The sequence below is a fragment of the Melospiza melodia genome, unplaced genomic scaffold (assembly GCF_035770615.1).
Source record: "Melospiza melodia melodia isolate bMelMel2 unplaced genomic scaffold, bMelMel2.pri scaffold_171, whole genome shotgun sequence".
Taxonomy (NCBI): domain Eukaryota; kingdom Metazoa; phylum Chordata; class Aves; order Passeriformes; family Passerellidae; genus Melospiza; species Melospiza melodia.
The window spans coordinates 64475-83603 of record NW_026948519.1 but is presented as its reverse complement, the minus strand read 5'-3'; the positions used below and the strand labels follow the sequence as shown (position 1 = coordinate 83603).

At 37.9% G+C, this 19129-nt stretch overlaps 1 protein-coding gene across 1 annotated transcript in view; it reads right to left on the bottom strand.

The window, feature by feature from the left end:
• LOC134433280 (maltase-glucoamylase-like) overlaps positions 1-19129 on the bottom strand; it is a 68079-nt gene that overhangs the window by 604 nt on the left and 48346 nt on the right. Inside the window, exons 22-24 of the mRNA XM_063182152.1 lie at positions 18390-18528; positions 6605-6738; positions 2881-2914 (exon numbers count right to left, since the gene is read on the bottom strand). Coding sequence (XP_063038222.1) covers positions 2881-2914; positions 6605-6738; positions 18390-18528 — 307 coding nt within the window. The remainder of the gene's footprint in view (positions 1-2880; positions 2915-6604; positions 6739-18389; positions 18529-19129) is intronic.

Genomic DNA, 19129 nt, shown 5'->3' with positions numbered 1-19129 from the left:
TCCCTAAAAATGAGGCCAAAATTGGGAATTTCCCAAAACCCCACAAATATTGATCCCAAAACCACCAAAATTCCCCTAAAAATGAGGCCAAAATTGGGAATTTCTCAAAAAACCCACAAATATTGATCCCAAAAACACCAAAATTCCCCTAAAAATGAGGCCAAAATTGGAATTTCCCACAAACCCCACAAATGTTGATCCCAAAACCACCAAATTCCCCTAAAAATGAGGCCAAAATTGGAATTTCTCAAAACCCCACAAAATTCAACCCCAAAACACCAAAAATCCCCTAAAAATGAGCCCAAATCCCTAAAACTGAGGCCAAAATTGGGAATTTCTCAAAACCCCACAAATATTGATCCCAAAACACCAAAATTGCCATAAAAATGAGCCAAAATTGGGAATTTCCCAAAAACCCCACAAAATTCAACCCCAAAACCACCAAAATTCCCATAAAATTGAGACCAAAATTGGGAATTTCTCAAAAAACCCACAAATGTTGATCCCAAAACCACCAAAATTCCCCTAAAAATGAGCCCAAAATTGGAATTTCCCACAAACCCCACAAAATTCAACCCCAAAAACACCAAAAATCCCATAAAAATGAGGCCAAAATTGGGAATTTCCCAAAAACCCCACAAAATTCAACCACAAAACACCAAAATTCCCCTAAAAATGAGGCCAAAATTGGGAATTTCTCAAAAACCCCAGAAATATTGATCCAAAAACACCAAAATTCCCCTAAAAATGAGCCCAAAATTGGGAATTTCCAAAAAACCCACAAAATTCAACCCCAAAACCACCAAAATTCCCCTAAAAATGAGCCCAAAATTGGGAATTTCCCAAAAACCCACAAATATTGATCCCAAAACCACCAAAATTCCCATAAAATTGAGACCAAAATTGGGAATTTCCCAAAAACCCCACAAATGTTGATCCCAAAACCACCAAAATTCCCTAAAAATGAGGCCAAAATTGGGAATTTCCCACAAACCCCACAAAATTCAACCCCAAAACCACCAAAATTCCCATAAAAATGAGCCCAAATCCCTAAAACTGAGGCCAAAATTGGGAATTTCTCAAAACCCCACAAATATTGATCCCAAAACCACCAAAATTCCCATAAAAATGAGGCCAAAATTGGGAATTTCCCACAAACCCCACAAAATTCAACCCCAAAAACACCAAAAATCCCATAAAAATGAACCCAAAATTGGAATTTCCCACAAACCCCACAAAATTCAACCCCAAAACCACCAAAAATCCCCTAAAAATGAGGCCAAAATTGGGAATTTCTCAAAAACCCCACAAATATTGATCCCAAAACCACCAAAATTCCCCTAAAAATGAGGCCAAAATTGGGAATTTCTCAAAAACCCCACAAATATTGATCCCAAAAACACCAAAATTCCATAAAAATGAGGCCAAATCCCCTAAAACTGAGGCCAAAATTGGGAATTTCCCAAAAACCCCACAAATGTTGATCCCAAAAACACCAAAAATCTCCTAAAAATGAGGCCAAAATTGGGAATTTCTCAAAAAACCCCACAAAATTCAACCCCAAAACCACCAAAATTCCCTAAAAATGAGCCCAAAATTGGGAATTTCCCAAAAACCCCACAAAATTCAACCCAAAACACCAAAAATCCCCTAAAAACGAGGCCAAAATTGGGAATTTCCCAAAAACCCCACAAGTGTTGATCCCAAAAACACCAAAATTCCCCTAAAAATGAGGCCAAATCCCCTAAAAATGAGGCCAAAATTGGGAATTTCCCAAAAACCCCACAAAATTCAACCCCAAAACACCAAAATTCCCATAAAAATGAGGCCAAATCCCCTAAAACTGAGGCCAAAATTGGGAATTTCTCAAAAAACCCACAAATGTTGATCCCAAAAACATCAAAATTCCCCTAAAAATGAGCCCAAAATTGGGAATTTCCCAAAAAAACCCACAAAATTCAACCCCAAAACCACCAAAATTCCCCTAAAAATGAGACCAAAACTAGGAATTTCCCACAAACCCCACAAAATTCAACCCCAAAACATCAAAATTCCCATAAAAATGAGACCAAAATTGGGAATTTCTCAAAACCCCACAAATATTGATCCCAAAACCACCAAAATCCCCTAAAAATGAGGCCAAAATTGGGAATTTCTCAAAAACCCACAAAATTCAACTCCAAAACACCAAAAATCCCCTAAAAATGAGACCAAAATTGGGAATTTCTCAAAACCCCACAAAATTCAACCCAAAACCACCAAAATTCCCATAAAAATGAGCCCAAATCCCCTAAAACTGAGGCCAAAATTGGGAATTTCTCAAAAACCCACAAATGTTGATCCCAAAACCACCAAAAATCCCCTAAAAATGAGCCCAAAATTGGGAATTTCCCAAAAACCCCACAAATATTGATCCCAAAAACACCAAAATTCCCTAAAAATGAGCCCAAATCCCCTAAAAATGAGGCCAAAATTGGGAATTTCCAAAAACCCCACAAATATTGATCCCAAAACCACCAAAATCCCCTAAAAATGAGCCCAAAATTGGGAATTTCCAAAAACCCCACAAAATTCAACCCCAAAAACACCAAAAATCCCCTAAAAATGAGGCCAAATCCCCTAAAAATGAGGCCAAAATTGGGAATTTATCAAAAACCCAGAAATGTTGATCCCAAAAACACCAAAATTCCCATAAAAATGAGCCCAAAATTGGGAATTTCTCAAAAACCCCACAAAATTCAACCCCAAAACCACCAAAATTCCCTAAAAATGAGGCCAAAATTGGGAATTTCTCAAAAAACCCCACAAAATTCAACCCCAAAATCCCCTAAAACGAGGCCAAAACTGGGAATTTTGGTAAATCCCGAAGGTTGCACTCACGTGGAGACCCCGAAGAGGCTGAAGTCCAACATTCCTGGCGGGAAATCGAAGAAAAATTCACAAATTTGGGGCAAATTGGGGCATTTTTGGTCATTTGGTCATTTCGGGTAAATTTGGGGCCATTTTGGGGCATTTTCAGGGGTTTTTGGGTCATTTTGGGGTCATTTTTTGGGGAATTTTGAGGAAATTTTGGGTCATTTTGGGGCAATTTCCGGGTTGTTTTGGGTCATTTTTTGGGAATTTTGAGGAAACTTTGGGTTCTTTTTTGGGTCATTTTTGGGTCATTTTTGGGGAATTTTGAGGCAATTTTTGGTCATTTTGGGTCATTTTCGGGGTTTTTTGGGTCATTCTGGAAAATTTTTGGGTCATTTTTGGCTCATTTTGGGGTCATTTTTTGGGGAATTTTGAGGTAATTTTTGGTGATTTTTGGGTCATTTTCTGGTCATTTTGAGAGGTTCGAGTTTATAATTTTGAGGTAATTTTCGGGTATTTTTGGGTCCTTTTCAGGTTTTTTTGGGGTCATTTTGGGTAATTTTTGGGTAATTTGGAGTCATTTTGAGGGGTCATGTTTTGGGAAATTTTGAGGTAATTTTTGGTGATTTTTGGGTCATTTTCTGGTCATTTTGAGAGGTTCGAGTTTATAATTTTGAGGTAATTTTTGGACATTTTGGGTCATTTTGGGGCAATTTCGGGTTGTTTTGGGTCGTTTTTTGGGTAATTTTGAGGTAATTTTTGGTTCTTTTTTGGCTTGTTTTGGGTCATTTTTGGGAATTTTGAGGTAATTTTTGGTTATTTTGGGTCATTTTTGGGGTCATTTCTGGGTTGTTTTGGGTCATTTTTTTGGGGAATTTTGAGGTCATTTTCCATCTTTTTTTGGGGAGTCATTTTGAGGAGTCATTTTTTGAGAATTTTGAGGAAATTTTGGGTCATTTTGGGTCATTTTTCGGGCAATTTCCGGGTTGTTTTGGGTCATTTTTTGGGAATTTTGAGGAAAATTTGGGTTCTTTTTTGGCTTGTTTTGGGTCATTTTTTGGGGAATTTTGAGGAAATTTTGGTCATTTTTGGGTCATTTTGGGGTCATTTTTTGGGGAACTTTGAGGTAATTTTGGGTCATTTTTGGGGTCATTTCCAGGTTGTTTTGGGTCATTTTTTGGGTCATTTTGAGGACATTTTGGGTTCTTTTTGGGGTGAGAAATGGGGATTTGGGGTCTCACCCACGATGGATTTGCCCATCTGCTCCCAGGCACGTATATCGATAATTAATTTATAATTAACGATACATAAAATTATATGGAAATACAGATTTTTTTTTTCTCAAAAAAATACAGATTTTTTTTCTCAGAAATACCGATGTTTTTGGGCCAAACTCAGAATTTTGGGGTGAAATTTTGGATTTTGGGTCTCACCCACGATGGATTTGCCCATCTGCTCCCAGGCAGGTATGTAGATAATTAACTATACATTAAATTTTATGGAAAATACAGATTTTTTTCTCAAAAATACAGATTTTTTTTGCCAAACTCAGAATTTTGGGTGAAAATTTTGGATTTTGGGTCTCACCCACGATGGATTTGCCCATCTGCTCCAGGCAGGTATGTAGATAATTAATTTATAATTAACGATACATAAAATTATCTGAAAAATACCGATTTTTTTCTCAGAAATACCGATGTTTTTGGGCCAAACTCAGAATTCTGGGGTGAGAAATTCGGGTTTTGGGTCTCACCCACGATGGATTTGCCCATCTGCTCCAGGCACGTATATAGATAATTAATTTATAATTAACGATCCATAAAATTATATGGAAAATACAGATTTTTTCCTAAAAATACAGATTTTTTTTCTCTAAAAATACAGATTTTTTTCTCAGAAATACCGATTTTTTGGCCAAACTCAGAATTTTGGGGTGAAAAATTTGGATTTTGGTCTCACCCACGATAGATTTGCCCATCTGCTCCAGGCAGGTATGTAGATAATTAACTATACATTAAATTTTATGGAAAATACCGATTTTTTTCTCAAAAATACAGATTTTTTTTGCCAAACTCAGAATTTTGGGGTGAGAAATTCGGGTTTTGGGCTCTCACCCACGATGGATTTGCCCATCTGCTCCAGGCAGGTATGTAGATAATTAACTATACATTAAATTTTATGGAAAATACCGATTTTTTCCCAGAAATGCGATTTTTTTCTCAGAAATACCGATGTTTTTGGGCCAAACTCGGATTTTTGGGGTGAAAAATTTGGATTTGGGGTCTCACCCACGATGGATTTGCCCATCTGCTCCCAGGCACGTATATAGATAATTAATTTATAATTAACGATACATAAAATATATGGAAAATACAGATTTTTTTCCTAAAAATACAGATTTTTTCTCTAAAAATACAGATTTTTTTCTCAGAAATACCGATTTTTTTTGGGCCAAACTCGGATTTTTGGGTGAAAATTTTGGATTTTGGGTCTCACCCACGATGGATTTGCCCATCTGTTCCAGGCACGTATATCGATAATTAATTTATAATTAACGTTACTGAAAATTATATGCGAAAATGCAGATTTTTTTTTCTCAAAAATACAGATTTTTTTTCTCAGAAATACCGATGTTTTTGGGCCAAACTCAGAATTTTGGGGTGAAAATTTTGGATTTTGGGTCTCACCCACGATGGATTTGCCCATCTGCTCCAGGCACGTATATAGATAATTAACTATACATTAAATTTTATGGAAAATACCGATTTTTTTCTCAGAAATTCCGATTTTTTTCTCAGAAATGCTGATGTTTTTGGGCCAAACTCGGATTTTTGGGGTGAAAAATTTGGATTTTGGGTCTCACCCACGATAGATTTGCCCATCTGCTCCCAGGCAGGTATGTAGATAATTAACTATACATTAAATTTTATGGAAAAAACAGATTTTTTTCTCAAAAATACAGATTTTTTTTTGCCAAACTCAGAATTTTGGGGTGAGAAATTCGGGTTTTGGGTCTCACCCACGATGGATTTGCCCATCTGCTCCAGGCAGGTATATAGATAATTAACTATACATTAAATTTTATGGAAAATACAGATTTTTTTCTCAGAAATTCCGATTTTTTTCTCAGAAATGCCGATGTTTTTGGGCCAAACTCGGATTTTTGGGGTGAAAAATTCGGATTTTGGGTCTCACCCACGATGGATTTGCCCATCTGCTCCCAGGCAGGTATGTAGACAATTAATTTATAATTAACGATCCATAAATTTATATGGAAAATCCAGATTTTTTCCTAAAAATACAGATTTTTTTCTCTAAAAATACAGATTTTTTTTCTCAGAAATACCGATTTTTTTTGGGCCAAACTCGGATTTTGGGGTGAAAAATTTGGATTTGGGGTCTCACCCACGATGGATTTGCCCATCTGCGCCAGGCAGGTATGTAGACAATTAATTTATAATTAACGATCCATAAATTTATATGGAAAATCCAGATTTTTTTTCTCTAGAAAATACAGATTTTTTTTCTCAGAAATACCGATTTTTTTGGGCCAAACTCGGATTTTTGGGTGAGAAATTCGGGTTTTGGGTCTCACCCACGATGGATTTGCCCATCTGCTCCCAGGCACGTATATCGATAATTAACTATACATTAAATTTTATGGAAAATACAGATTTTTTTCTCAGAAATGCCGATTTTTTTGGGCCAAACTCAGAATTTTGGGGTGAAAAATTGGGATTTTGGGTCTCACCCACGATGGATTTGCCCATCTGGTCCCAGGCCGCCGTGTTGTCGCCCAGCCAGTGCCCGGCCCAGCGGCCGCTGCCCGGGAACGTCGAGCGCGTCACCACCAGCCCGCGCTCGCCCGTCAGATTCTGCACCGCCCTGCGCCAGGGGAAACGCAATTAATCGTTAATTAATTAATTAATTAATTGATATCATTATTTAGTATTCATACTACTAACAATAGTAATAGCAATAGGAATAGTAATAATATCGTCACCACCAGCCCGCGCTCCGCCGTCAGGTCCTGCACCGCCCTGCGCCAGGGAAATGCAATTAATCATTAATTAATTAGTTAATTAATTATTAATATTATTATTCATAATAATAACAATAGTAATAGTAATAGCAATAGGAATAACGTGACCACGATGCCGCGCTCGCCCGTCAGCTTCTGCACCGCCCTGCACGATGGGAAAGACAATTAATCATTAATTAATTAATATCATTATTAGTCATAATAATAACAATAGTAATAGTAATAGCAATAGGAATAATAGTAATAATAACGTGACCACGATGCCGCGCTCGCCCGTCAGCTTCTGCACCACCCTGTGCGAGGGGAAAGACAATTAGTAACTAATTAATTCATTAATTAATTAATATTATTGTTCATAATAATAACAAGAGTAATAGTAATAGCAATAGCAATAGTAATAATAAGGTGACCACGATGCCCGCGCTCGCCCGTGAGATTCTGCAGCACCCTGGGCGAGGGGAAAGAGATTTTAGTTTAATTAATTAATAAATTAACTACTAGTAATAATATTAATAATAATATTAATAATAATATTAATAATAGTAATAATAGTAATAATAATAATAATAATAATAATAATAATAATAATAATAATAATAATAATAATAATAATAATAATAATAAGGTGACCACGATGCCGCGCTCGCCCGTGAGATTCTGCAGCACCCTGGGCGAGGGGAAAGAGAGTTAATAATTAATTAATTAATTAATTAATATCATTATTTAAAACAATAACAATAGTAATAGTAGTAACAGCAAAAAAAGCAATGACAGTAATATATAATATATAATATATCATATATCATATATATCATATATGGTATATAGTATATAATATATACGATACTGTATATAATATATTGTATATATTTGTATTATATAACATAAAAATATAAAATATATAACCCAGAGTATAGAATATTGAATTTATAGCACGCCCCGCCTGAGCGTGGGCTCGGTCTGCGCCCGCCCGTACAGGCTGCGCACGTCGTGGTGGCCATTTCCAAATAATACAACAATGATATATAATACACAATATAGAACATACAAAATATAGAATATAAAATACAGAATATAGACCATGGAATATGAATTATAGCACGCCCCACCTGAGCATGGGCTCGGTCTGCACCCGCCCGTACAGGCTGTGCACGTCATGGTGGCCATTTCCAAATAATACGTAATAATATATAACACAGAATATAGAACATATAGAATACAGAATATAGAATACAGAATATAGAATATAGAATATAGAACACAGACTATTGATTATTTGCATTTATACCACGCCCCACCTGAGCGTGGGCTCGGTCTGCGCCCACCCGTACAGGCTGTGCACATCGTGGTGGCCATTTCCAAATAATACAACAATGGTATATAATAGAGACTATAGAACATATAGAATACAGAATATAGAATACAGACTATAGAATATAGAATATGTAACACAGACTATCGATTATTGCATTTATACCACACCCCACCTGAGCGTGGGCTCGGTCTGTGCCCACCCGTACAGGCTGTGCACGTTGTCGTGGCCATTTCCAAATAATATAATAATGATATATACTACAGAATATAGAATATAGATATAGAATATAGAATATAGAATATAGAATATAGAATATAGAATATAGAATATAAAATATAGAATATAGACTGTAGTATATTGAGTTTATAGCACGCCCCACCTGAGTGTGGGCTCGGTCTGCGCCCACCCGTACAGGCTGCGCACGTCGTAGTGGCCATTTCCAAATAATGCAATAATGATATATAATACAGAATATAGAACATACAGAATATAGAATGTAGAATATAGAATATAGTATATTGAGTTTAGAGCACGCCCCACCTGAGCGTGGGCTCGGTCTGTGCCCACCCGTACAGGCTGTGCACGTCATGGTGGCCATTTCCACATATGCAATAATGATATATAATACACAATATAGGACATATAGAATATAGAATGTAGAATATAGAATATATAACCCAGACTATGGAATATTGAATTTATAGCACGCCCCACCTGAGCACGGGCTCGGTCTGCGCCCACCCGTACAGGCTGTGCACGTCGTGGTGGCCATTTCCAAATAATACATAACAATATATAATACAGAATATAGAACATATAGAATACAGAATATAGAATACAGACTATAGAATATAGAATATAGAACACAGACTATGGATTATTTAATTTATACCATGCCCCACCTGAGCGCAGGGCTCGGTCTGCGCCCGCCCGTACAGGCTGTGCACGTCGTAGTGGCCATTTCCAAATAATACAACAATGATATATAATACACAATATAGAACATATAAAATATAGAATATAGAATATAAAATACAGAATATAGACCATGGAATATTGAATTTATACCACGCCCCACCTGAGCGTGGGCTCGGTCTGCGCCCGCCCGTACAGGCTGTGCACGTCGTAGTGGCCATTTCCAAATAATACAACAATGATATATAATACACAATATAGAACATATAGAATATAGAACATAGAACACAGACTGTCGTATATTTAATTTATAGCACGCCCCACTGAGCGTGGCTCGGTCTGCACCCGCCCGTACAGGCTGTGCACGTCGTTGTGGCCATTTCCAAATAATACATAATAATATATAATACGGAATATAGAACATATAACAGATAGAGTATAGAATATAGAATATATAAGACAGACTATGGATTATTTAATTTATAGCACGCCCCACCTGAGCGTGGGCTCGGTCTGCGCCCACCCGTACAGGCTGTGCACGTCGTAGTGGCCATTTCCAAATAATACAACAATGATATATAGTACAGAATATAGAAGATATAGAATATAGAATATAGAATATAGAATATAGAACACAGACTATGGATTATTGAATTTATTACATGCCCCACCTGAGCGTGGGCTCGGTCTGCGCCCACCCGTACAGGCTGTGCACGTCGTAGTGGCCATTGTCCAAATAATACAACAATGATATATAATACACAATATAGAACATATAGAATATAGAATATAGAATATAGAATATAGAATATAGAACACAGACTATGGATTATTGCATTTATACCACGCCCCACCTGAGCGTGGGCTCGGTCTGCGCCCACCCGTACAGGCTGTGCACGTCGTGGTGGCCATTTCCAAATAATACATAATAATATATAATACAGAATATAGAACATATAAAGTATAGAATATAGAATATAGAACACAGACTATGGATTATTGCATTTATAGCACGCCCCACCTGAGCGTGGGCTCGGTCTGCGCCCACCCGTACAGGCTGTGCGCGTCGTGGTGGCCATTTCCAAATAATACAACAATGATATATAATACGGAATATAGAACATATAACAGATAGAATATAGAATATAGAACACAGACTATTGATTATTGAATTTATAGCACGCCCCACCTGAGCGTGGGCTCGGTCTGCGCCCACCCGTACAGGCTGTGCACGTCGTAGTGGCCATTTCCAAATAATGCAATAATGATATATAGTACAGAATATAGAACATATAGAATATAGAATGTAGAATATAGAATATATAACACAGACTATGGATTATTTAATTTATACCACGCCCCACCTGAGCGTGGGCTCGGTCTGCACCCGCCCGTACAGGCTGTGCACGTCGTAGTGGCCATTTCCAAATAATACATAACAATATATAATACAGAATATAGAACATATAAAGTATAGAATATGGAATATTGAATTTATAGCACGCCACACCTGAGCGTGGGCTCGGTCTGCGCCCACCCGTACAGGCTGTGCACGTCATGGTGGCCATTTCCAAATAATACATAACAATATATAATACAGAATATAGAACATATAGAATACAGAATATAGAATACAGACTATAGAATATAGAATATGTAACACAGACTATTGATTATTGCATTTATACCACGCCCCACCTGAGCGTGGGCTCGGTCTGGGCCCACCCGTACAGGCTGTGCACGTCGTGGTGGCCATTTCCAAATAATACAACAATGATATATAGTACAGAATATAGAACATATAGAATATAGAATATAGAATATATAACACAGACTATGGAATATTGAATTTATAGCACGCCCCGCCTGAGCGTGGGCTCGGTCTGCGCCCACCCGTACAGGCTGTGCACGTCGTGGTGGCCATTTCCAAATAATACAACAATGATATATAATACACAATATAGAACATATAAAATATAGAATATAGAATATAAAATACAGAATATAGACCATGGAATATTGAATTTATACCACACCCCACCTGAGCGTGGGCTCGGTCTGCGCCCACCCGTACAGGCTGTGCACGTTGTAGTGGCCATTTCCAAATAATACAACAATGATATATAATACACAATATAGAACATATAACAGATAGAATATAGAGTAGAGAACACAAACTATGGATTATTGAATTTATAGCACGCCCCACCTGAGCGTGGGCTCGGTCTGGGCCCACCCGTACAGGCTGTGCACGTCATAGTGGCCATTTCCAAATAATACATAATAATATATAATACGGAATATAGAACATATAACAGATAGAGTATAGAATATAGAATATATAAGACAGACTATGGATTATTTAATTTATAGCACGCCCCACCTGAGCGTGGGCTCGGTCTGCGCCCACCCGTACAGGCTGTGAACGTCGTAATGGCCATTTCCAAATAATACAACACTGATATATAGTACAGAATATAGAAGATATAGAATATAGAATATAGAATATAGAACACAGACTATGGATTATTGAATTTATACCATGCCCCACCTGACCGTGGGCTCGGTCTGCGCCCACCCGTACAGGCTGTGCACGTCGTGGTGGCCATTTCCAAATAATACATAATAATATATAATACAGAATATAGAACATATAAAGTATAGAATATAGAATATAGAACACAGACTATGGATTATTGAATTTATAGCACGCCCCACCTGAGCGTGGGCTCGGTCTGGGCCCACCCGTACAGGCTGTGCACGTCATGGTGGCCATTTCCAAATAATGCAATAATGATATATAATACACAATATAGAACATATAGAATATAGAATATAGAATATAGAACACAGACTATGGATTATTTAATTTATAGCACGCCCCACCTGAGCGTGGGCTCGGTCTGCGCCCACCCGTACAGGCTGTGCACATCATGGTGGCCATTTCCAAATAATACATAATAATATATAATACGGAATATAGAACATATAACAGATAGAATATAGAATATAGATCACAGACTATGGGTTATTTAATTTATAGCACGCCCCACCTGAGCGTGGGCTCGGTCTGCGCCCACCCGTACAGGCTGTGCACGTCGTGGTGGCCATTTCCAAATAATACAACAATGATATATAGTACACAATATAGAACATACAAAATATAGAACATAGAATATAAAATACAGAATATAGACCATGGAATATTGAATTTATAGCACGCCCCACCTGAGCGTGGGCTCGGTCTGCGCCCGCCCGTACAGGCTGTGCACGTCGTAGTGGCCATTTCCAAATAATACATAACAATATATAATACAGAATATAGAACATATAGAATACAGAATATAGAATACAGACTATAGAATATAGAATATAGAATATAGAACACAGACTATGGAATATTGAATTTATAGCACGCCCCGCCTGAGCGTGGGCTCGGTCTGCGCCCACCCGTACAGGCTGTGCACATCATGGTGGCCATTTCCAAATAATGCAATAATGATGTATAATACACAATATAGAACATATAGAATATAGAATATATAACACAGACTATGGAATATTGAATTTATAGCACGCCCCACCTGAGCGTGGGCTCGGTCTGGGCCCACCCGTACAGGCTGTGCACGTCGTAGTGGCCATTTCCAAATAATACAACAATGATATATAGTACAGAATATAGAACATATAGAATATAGAATATAGAATATAGAACACAGACTATGGAATATTGAATTTATACCACACCCCACCTGAGCGTGGGCTCGGTCTGCGCCCACCCGTACAGGCTGTGCACGTCATGGTGGCCATTTCCACATAATGCAATAATGATATATAATACACAATATAGGACATATAGAATATAGAATGTAGAATATAGAATATAGAATATAGAACACAGACTATGGATTATTTAATTTATACCACACCCCACCTGAGCGTGGGCTCGGTCTGCGCCCACCCGTACAGGCTGTGCACGTCGTGGTGGCCATTTCCAAATAATACAACAATAATATATAGTACAGAATATAGAACATATAACAGATGGAATATAGAATATAGAACACAGACTATGGATTATTGAATTTATAGCACGCCCCACCTGAGCGTGGGCTCGGTCTGGGCCCACCCGTACAGGCTGTGCACGTCGTAGTGGCCATTTCCAAATAATACATAATAATATATAATACGGAATATAGAACATATAACAGATAGAATATAGAATATAGAATGTAGAATATAGAATATATAACACAGACTATGGATTATTGCATTTATACCACGCCCCACCTGAGCGTGGGCTCGGTCTGCGCCCACCCGTACAGGCTGTGCACGTCGTAGTGGCCATTTCCAAATAATACAATAATGATATATAATACACAATATAGAACATATAGAATATAGAAGATATAGAATATAGGATATAGAATATAGAACACAGACTATGGATTATTTAATTTATACCACGCCCCACCTGAGCGTGGGCTCGGTCTGGGCCCACCCGTACAGGCTGTGCACGTCGTAGTGGCCATTTCCAAATAATACATAATAATATATAATAGAGAATATAGAACATATAGAATACAGAATATAGAATACAGACTATAGAATATAGAATATGTAACACAGACTATTGATTATTGCATTTATACCACACCCCACCTGAGCGTGGGCTCGGTCTGTGCCCACCCGTACAGGCTGTGCACGTTGTCGTGGCCATTTCCAAATAACATAATAATGATATATACTACAGAATATAGAATATAGATATAGAATATAGAATATAGAATATAGAATATAGAATATAGAATATAGAATATAGTATATTGAGTTTATAGCACGCCCCACCTGAGCGTGGGCTCGGTCTGGGCCCACCCGTACAGGCTGTGCACGTCGTAGTGGCCATTTCCAAATAATACAACAATGATACATAATACACAATATAGAACATATAGAATATAGAATATAGAATACAGAATATATAAGACAGACTATGGATTATTTAATTTATAGCACGCCCCACCTGAGCGTGGGCTCGGTCTGCGCCCACCCGTACAGGCTGTGCACGTCGTCGTGGCCATTTCCAAGTAATACAACAATAATATATAGTACAGAATATAGAACATATAGAATATAGAATATAGAATATAGAACACAGACTATGGATTATTGAATTTATAGCACGCCCCACCTGAGCGTGGGCTCGGTCTGGGCCCACCCGTACAGGCTGTGCACGTCGTAGTGGCCATTTCCACATAATACAACAATGATATATAGTACAGAATATAGAACATATAGAATATAGAATATAGAATATAGAACACAGACTATGGAATATTGAATTTATACCACACCCCACCTGAGCGTGGGCTCGGTCTGTGCCCACCCGTACAGGCTGTGCACGTCGTTGTGGCCATTTCCAAATAATACATAATTATATATAATACGGAATATAGAACATATAACAGATAGAGTATAGAATATAGAATATATAAGACAGACTATGGATTATTTAATTTATACCATGCCCCACCTGAGCGTGGGCTCGGTCTGCGCCCACCCGTACAGGCTGTGCACGTCGTAGTGGCCATTTCCAAATAATACAACAATGATATATAATACGGAATATAGAACATATAACAGATAAAATATAGAATATAGAATATAGAACACAGACTATGGATTATTGCATTTATACCACACCCCACCTGAGCGTGGGCTCGGTCTGGGCCCACCCGTACAGGCTGTGCACGTCGTGGTGGCCATTTCCAAATAATACAACAATAATATATAGTACAGAATATAGAACATATAGAATATAGAATATAGAATATATAAGACAGACTATGAATTATTGCATTTATAGCACGCCCCACCTGATCGTGGGCTCGGTCTGCGCCCGCCCGTACAGGCTGTGCACGTCGTAGTGGCCATTTCCAAATAATACATAATAATATATAATACGGAATATAGAACATATAACAGATAGAATATAGAATATAGAACACAGACTATGGATTATTTAATTTATACCACGCCCCACCTGAGCGTGGGCTCGGTCTGTGCCCACCCGTACAGGCTGTGCACGTCGTAGTGGCCATTTCCAAATAATATAATAATGATATATACTACAGAATATAGAATATAGATATAGAATATAGAATATAGAATATAGAATATAGAATATAGAATATAGACTGTAGTATATTGAGTTTATACCACACCCCACCTGAGCGTGGGCTCGGTCTGTGCCCACCCGTACAGGCTGTGCACGTCGTGGTGGCCATTTCCAAATAATGCAATAATGATATATAATACACAATATAGAACATATAGAATATAGAATATAGAATATAGAATATAGAATATAGAATATAGAATATAGAACACAGACTATGGATTATTGCATTTATAGCACGCCCCACCTGAGCGTGGGCTCGGTCTGCGCCCACCCGTACAGGCTGTGCACGTCATGGTGGCCATTTCCAAATAATACATAACAATATATAATACAGAATATAGAACATATAGAATATAGAATATAGAATACAGACTATAGAATATAGAATATAGAATATAGAACACAGACTATGGATTATTGCATTTATACCACGCCCCACCTGAGTGTGGGCTTGGTCTGGGCCCACCCGTACAGGCTGTGCACGTCGTGGTGGCCATTTCCAAATAATACAATAATGATATATAGTACAGAATATAGAACATATAGAATATAGAATGTAGAATATAGAATATAGAATATAGAACACAGACTATGGATTATTGCATTTATACCACGCCCCACCTGAGTGTGGGCTTGGTCTGGGCCCACCCGTACAGGCTGTGCACGTCGTGGTGGCCATTTCCAAATAATACAATAATGATATATAATACACAATATAGAACACATAGAATATAGAATATAGAATATAGAATATAGAATATAGAAGACAGACTATGGATTATTGCATTTATACCACGCCCCACCTGAGCGTGGGCTCGGTCTGCGCCCACCCGTACAGGCTGTGCACGTCGTAGTGGTCATTTCCAAATAATACATAACAATATATAATACAGAATATAGAACATATAGAATATAGAATATAGAATACAGACTATAGAATATAGAATATAGAATATAGAACACAGACTATGGAATATTGAATTTATACCACGCCCCACCTGAGCGTGGGCTTGGTCTGTGCCCGCCCGTACAGGCTGTGCACGTCGTGGTGGCCATTTCCAAATAATACAATAATGATATATAATACACAATATAGAACATATAGAATATAGAATATAGAATATAGAATATAGAATATATAACACAGACTATTGATTATTGCATTTATACCACACCCCACCTGAGCGTGGGCTCGGTCTGCGCCCACCCGTACAGGCTGTGCACGTCATGGTGGCCATTTCCAAATAATACAACAATGATATATAATACACAATATAGAGCATATAACAGATAGAATATAGAATATAGAACACAGACTATGGATTATTTAATTTATAGCACGCCCCACCTGAGCGTGGGCTCGGTCTGCGCCCACCCGTACAGGCTGTGCACGTCGTAGTGGCCATTTCCAAATAATACAACAATGATATATAATACACAATATAGAACATATAGAATATAGAATGTAGAATATAGAATATAGAACACAGACTATGGATTATTGCATTTATAGCACGCCCCACCTGAGCGTGGGCTCGGTCTGCGCCCACCCGTACAGGCTGTGCACGTCATGGTGGCCATTTCCAAATAATACATAACAATATATAATACAGAATATAGAACATATAGAATATAGAATATAGAATACAGACTATAGAATATAGAATATAGAATATAGAACACAGACTATGGAATATTGAATTTATACCACACCCCACCTGAGCGTGGGCTTGGTCTGCGCCCGCCCGTACAGGCTGTGCACGTCGTGGTGGCCATTTCCAAATAATACAATAATGATATATAATACACAATATAGAGCATATAACAGATAGAATATAGAATATATAACACAGACTATGGATTATTTAATTTATACCACACCCCACCTGAGCGTGGGCTCGGTCTGCGCCCACCCGTACAGGCTGTGCACGTCGTCGTGGCCATTTCCAAATAATGCAATAATGATGTATAATACACAATATAGAACATATAGAATATAGAATGTAGAATATAGAATATATAACACAGACTATGGAATATTGCATTTATACCACGCCCCACCTGAGCGTGGGCTCGGTCTGGGCCCACCCGTACAGGCTGTGCACGTCGTGGTGGCCATTTCCAAATAATACAACAATGATATATAATACACAATATAGAACATACAAAATATAGAATATAGAATATAAAATACAGAATATAGACCATGGATTATTGAATTTATAGCACACCCCACCTGAGCGTGGGCTCGGTCTGCGCCCGCCCGTACAGGCTGTGCACGTCGTGGTGGCCATTTCCAAATAATACAACAATGATATATACTACACAATATAGAACATATAACAGATAGAATATAGAATATAGAACACAGACTATGGATTATTGCATTTATACCACGCCCCACCTGAGCGTGGGCTCGGTCTGCGCCCACCCGTACAGGCTGTGCACGTCGTAGTGGCCATTTCCACATAATGCAATAATGATATATAATACACAATATAGGACATATAGAATATAGAATGTAGAATATAGAATATATAAAACAGACTATGGATTATTGAATTTATAGCACGCCCCACCTGAGCGTGGGCTCGGTCTGGGCCCACCCGTACAGGCTGTGCACGTCGTGGTGGCCATTTCCAAATAATGCAATAATGATATATAATACACAATATAGAACATATAGAATATAGAATATATAACACAGACTATTGATTATTGCATTTATACCACACCCCACCTGAGCGTGGGCTCGGTCTGCGCCCACCCGTACAGGCTGTGCACGTCGTTGTGGCCATTTCCAAATAATACAACAATGATATATAATACACAATATAGGACATACAAAATATAGAATATAGAATATAAAATACAGAATATAGACCATGGAATATTGAATTTATAGCACGCCCCACCTGAGCGTGGGCTCGGTCTGCACCCGCCCGTACAGGCTGTGCACGTCGTGGTGGCCATTTCCAAATAATACAACAATGATATATAGTACAGAATATAGAACATATGGAATATAGAATATAGAATATAGAACACAGACCATGGATTATTGAATTTATACCACACCCCACCTGAGCGTGGGCTCGGTCTGCGCCCACCCGTACAGGCTGTGCACGTCGTAGTGTCTGACGGGGGTCCCGTCCGGCAGCCGCTGCTCGCCCTCCATGCAGAGCGTCTTGGAGCTCAGCCCCTCCCAGCGCGACGCCAGCTCTGCCCAAAAACGGGGAAAATCCGCCCAAATTCAGTCCAACATTTTCATGACCCAAATCCGGATTTAAATCCCATTTTTGTCATTTTTAGTGACAAAAAAATTCCTTTCGATTCGCATTTTTGGTGACCCGAATCCGTTTTCATTCCCGTTAATAATGACAAAAAAATTGAATTTAATTCACATTTTCATTGACAAAAAAATCAATTTTTTGTCCCATTTTTAATGGAAAAGAATTCCATTTTAATTCCCCTTTTCAGTGACAAAATTTCCATTTTAATTCTCATTTTTTGTTACCTGAATCCAGATTTAATTCCCATTTTTGTCATTTTTAGTGACAAAAAATTCATTTTAATTTTCATTTTTAGTGACAAAAAATACAATTTAATTCCAATTTTCAGTGACAAAAAGTCCAATTTAATTCCTATTTATAGTGACCAAAAATCCATTTTACTTCCCTTTTTTAATGACAACAAATCCAATTTAATTCCATTTTAATGACAAAAAATCCAATTAAATTCCCATTTTTAGTAACAAAAATCCATTTAAATTCCCATTTTTAGTGACAAAAAAATTGAATTTAACTCCAATTTTTGTTACAAA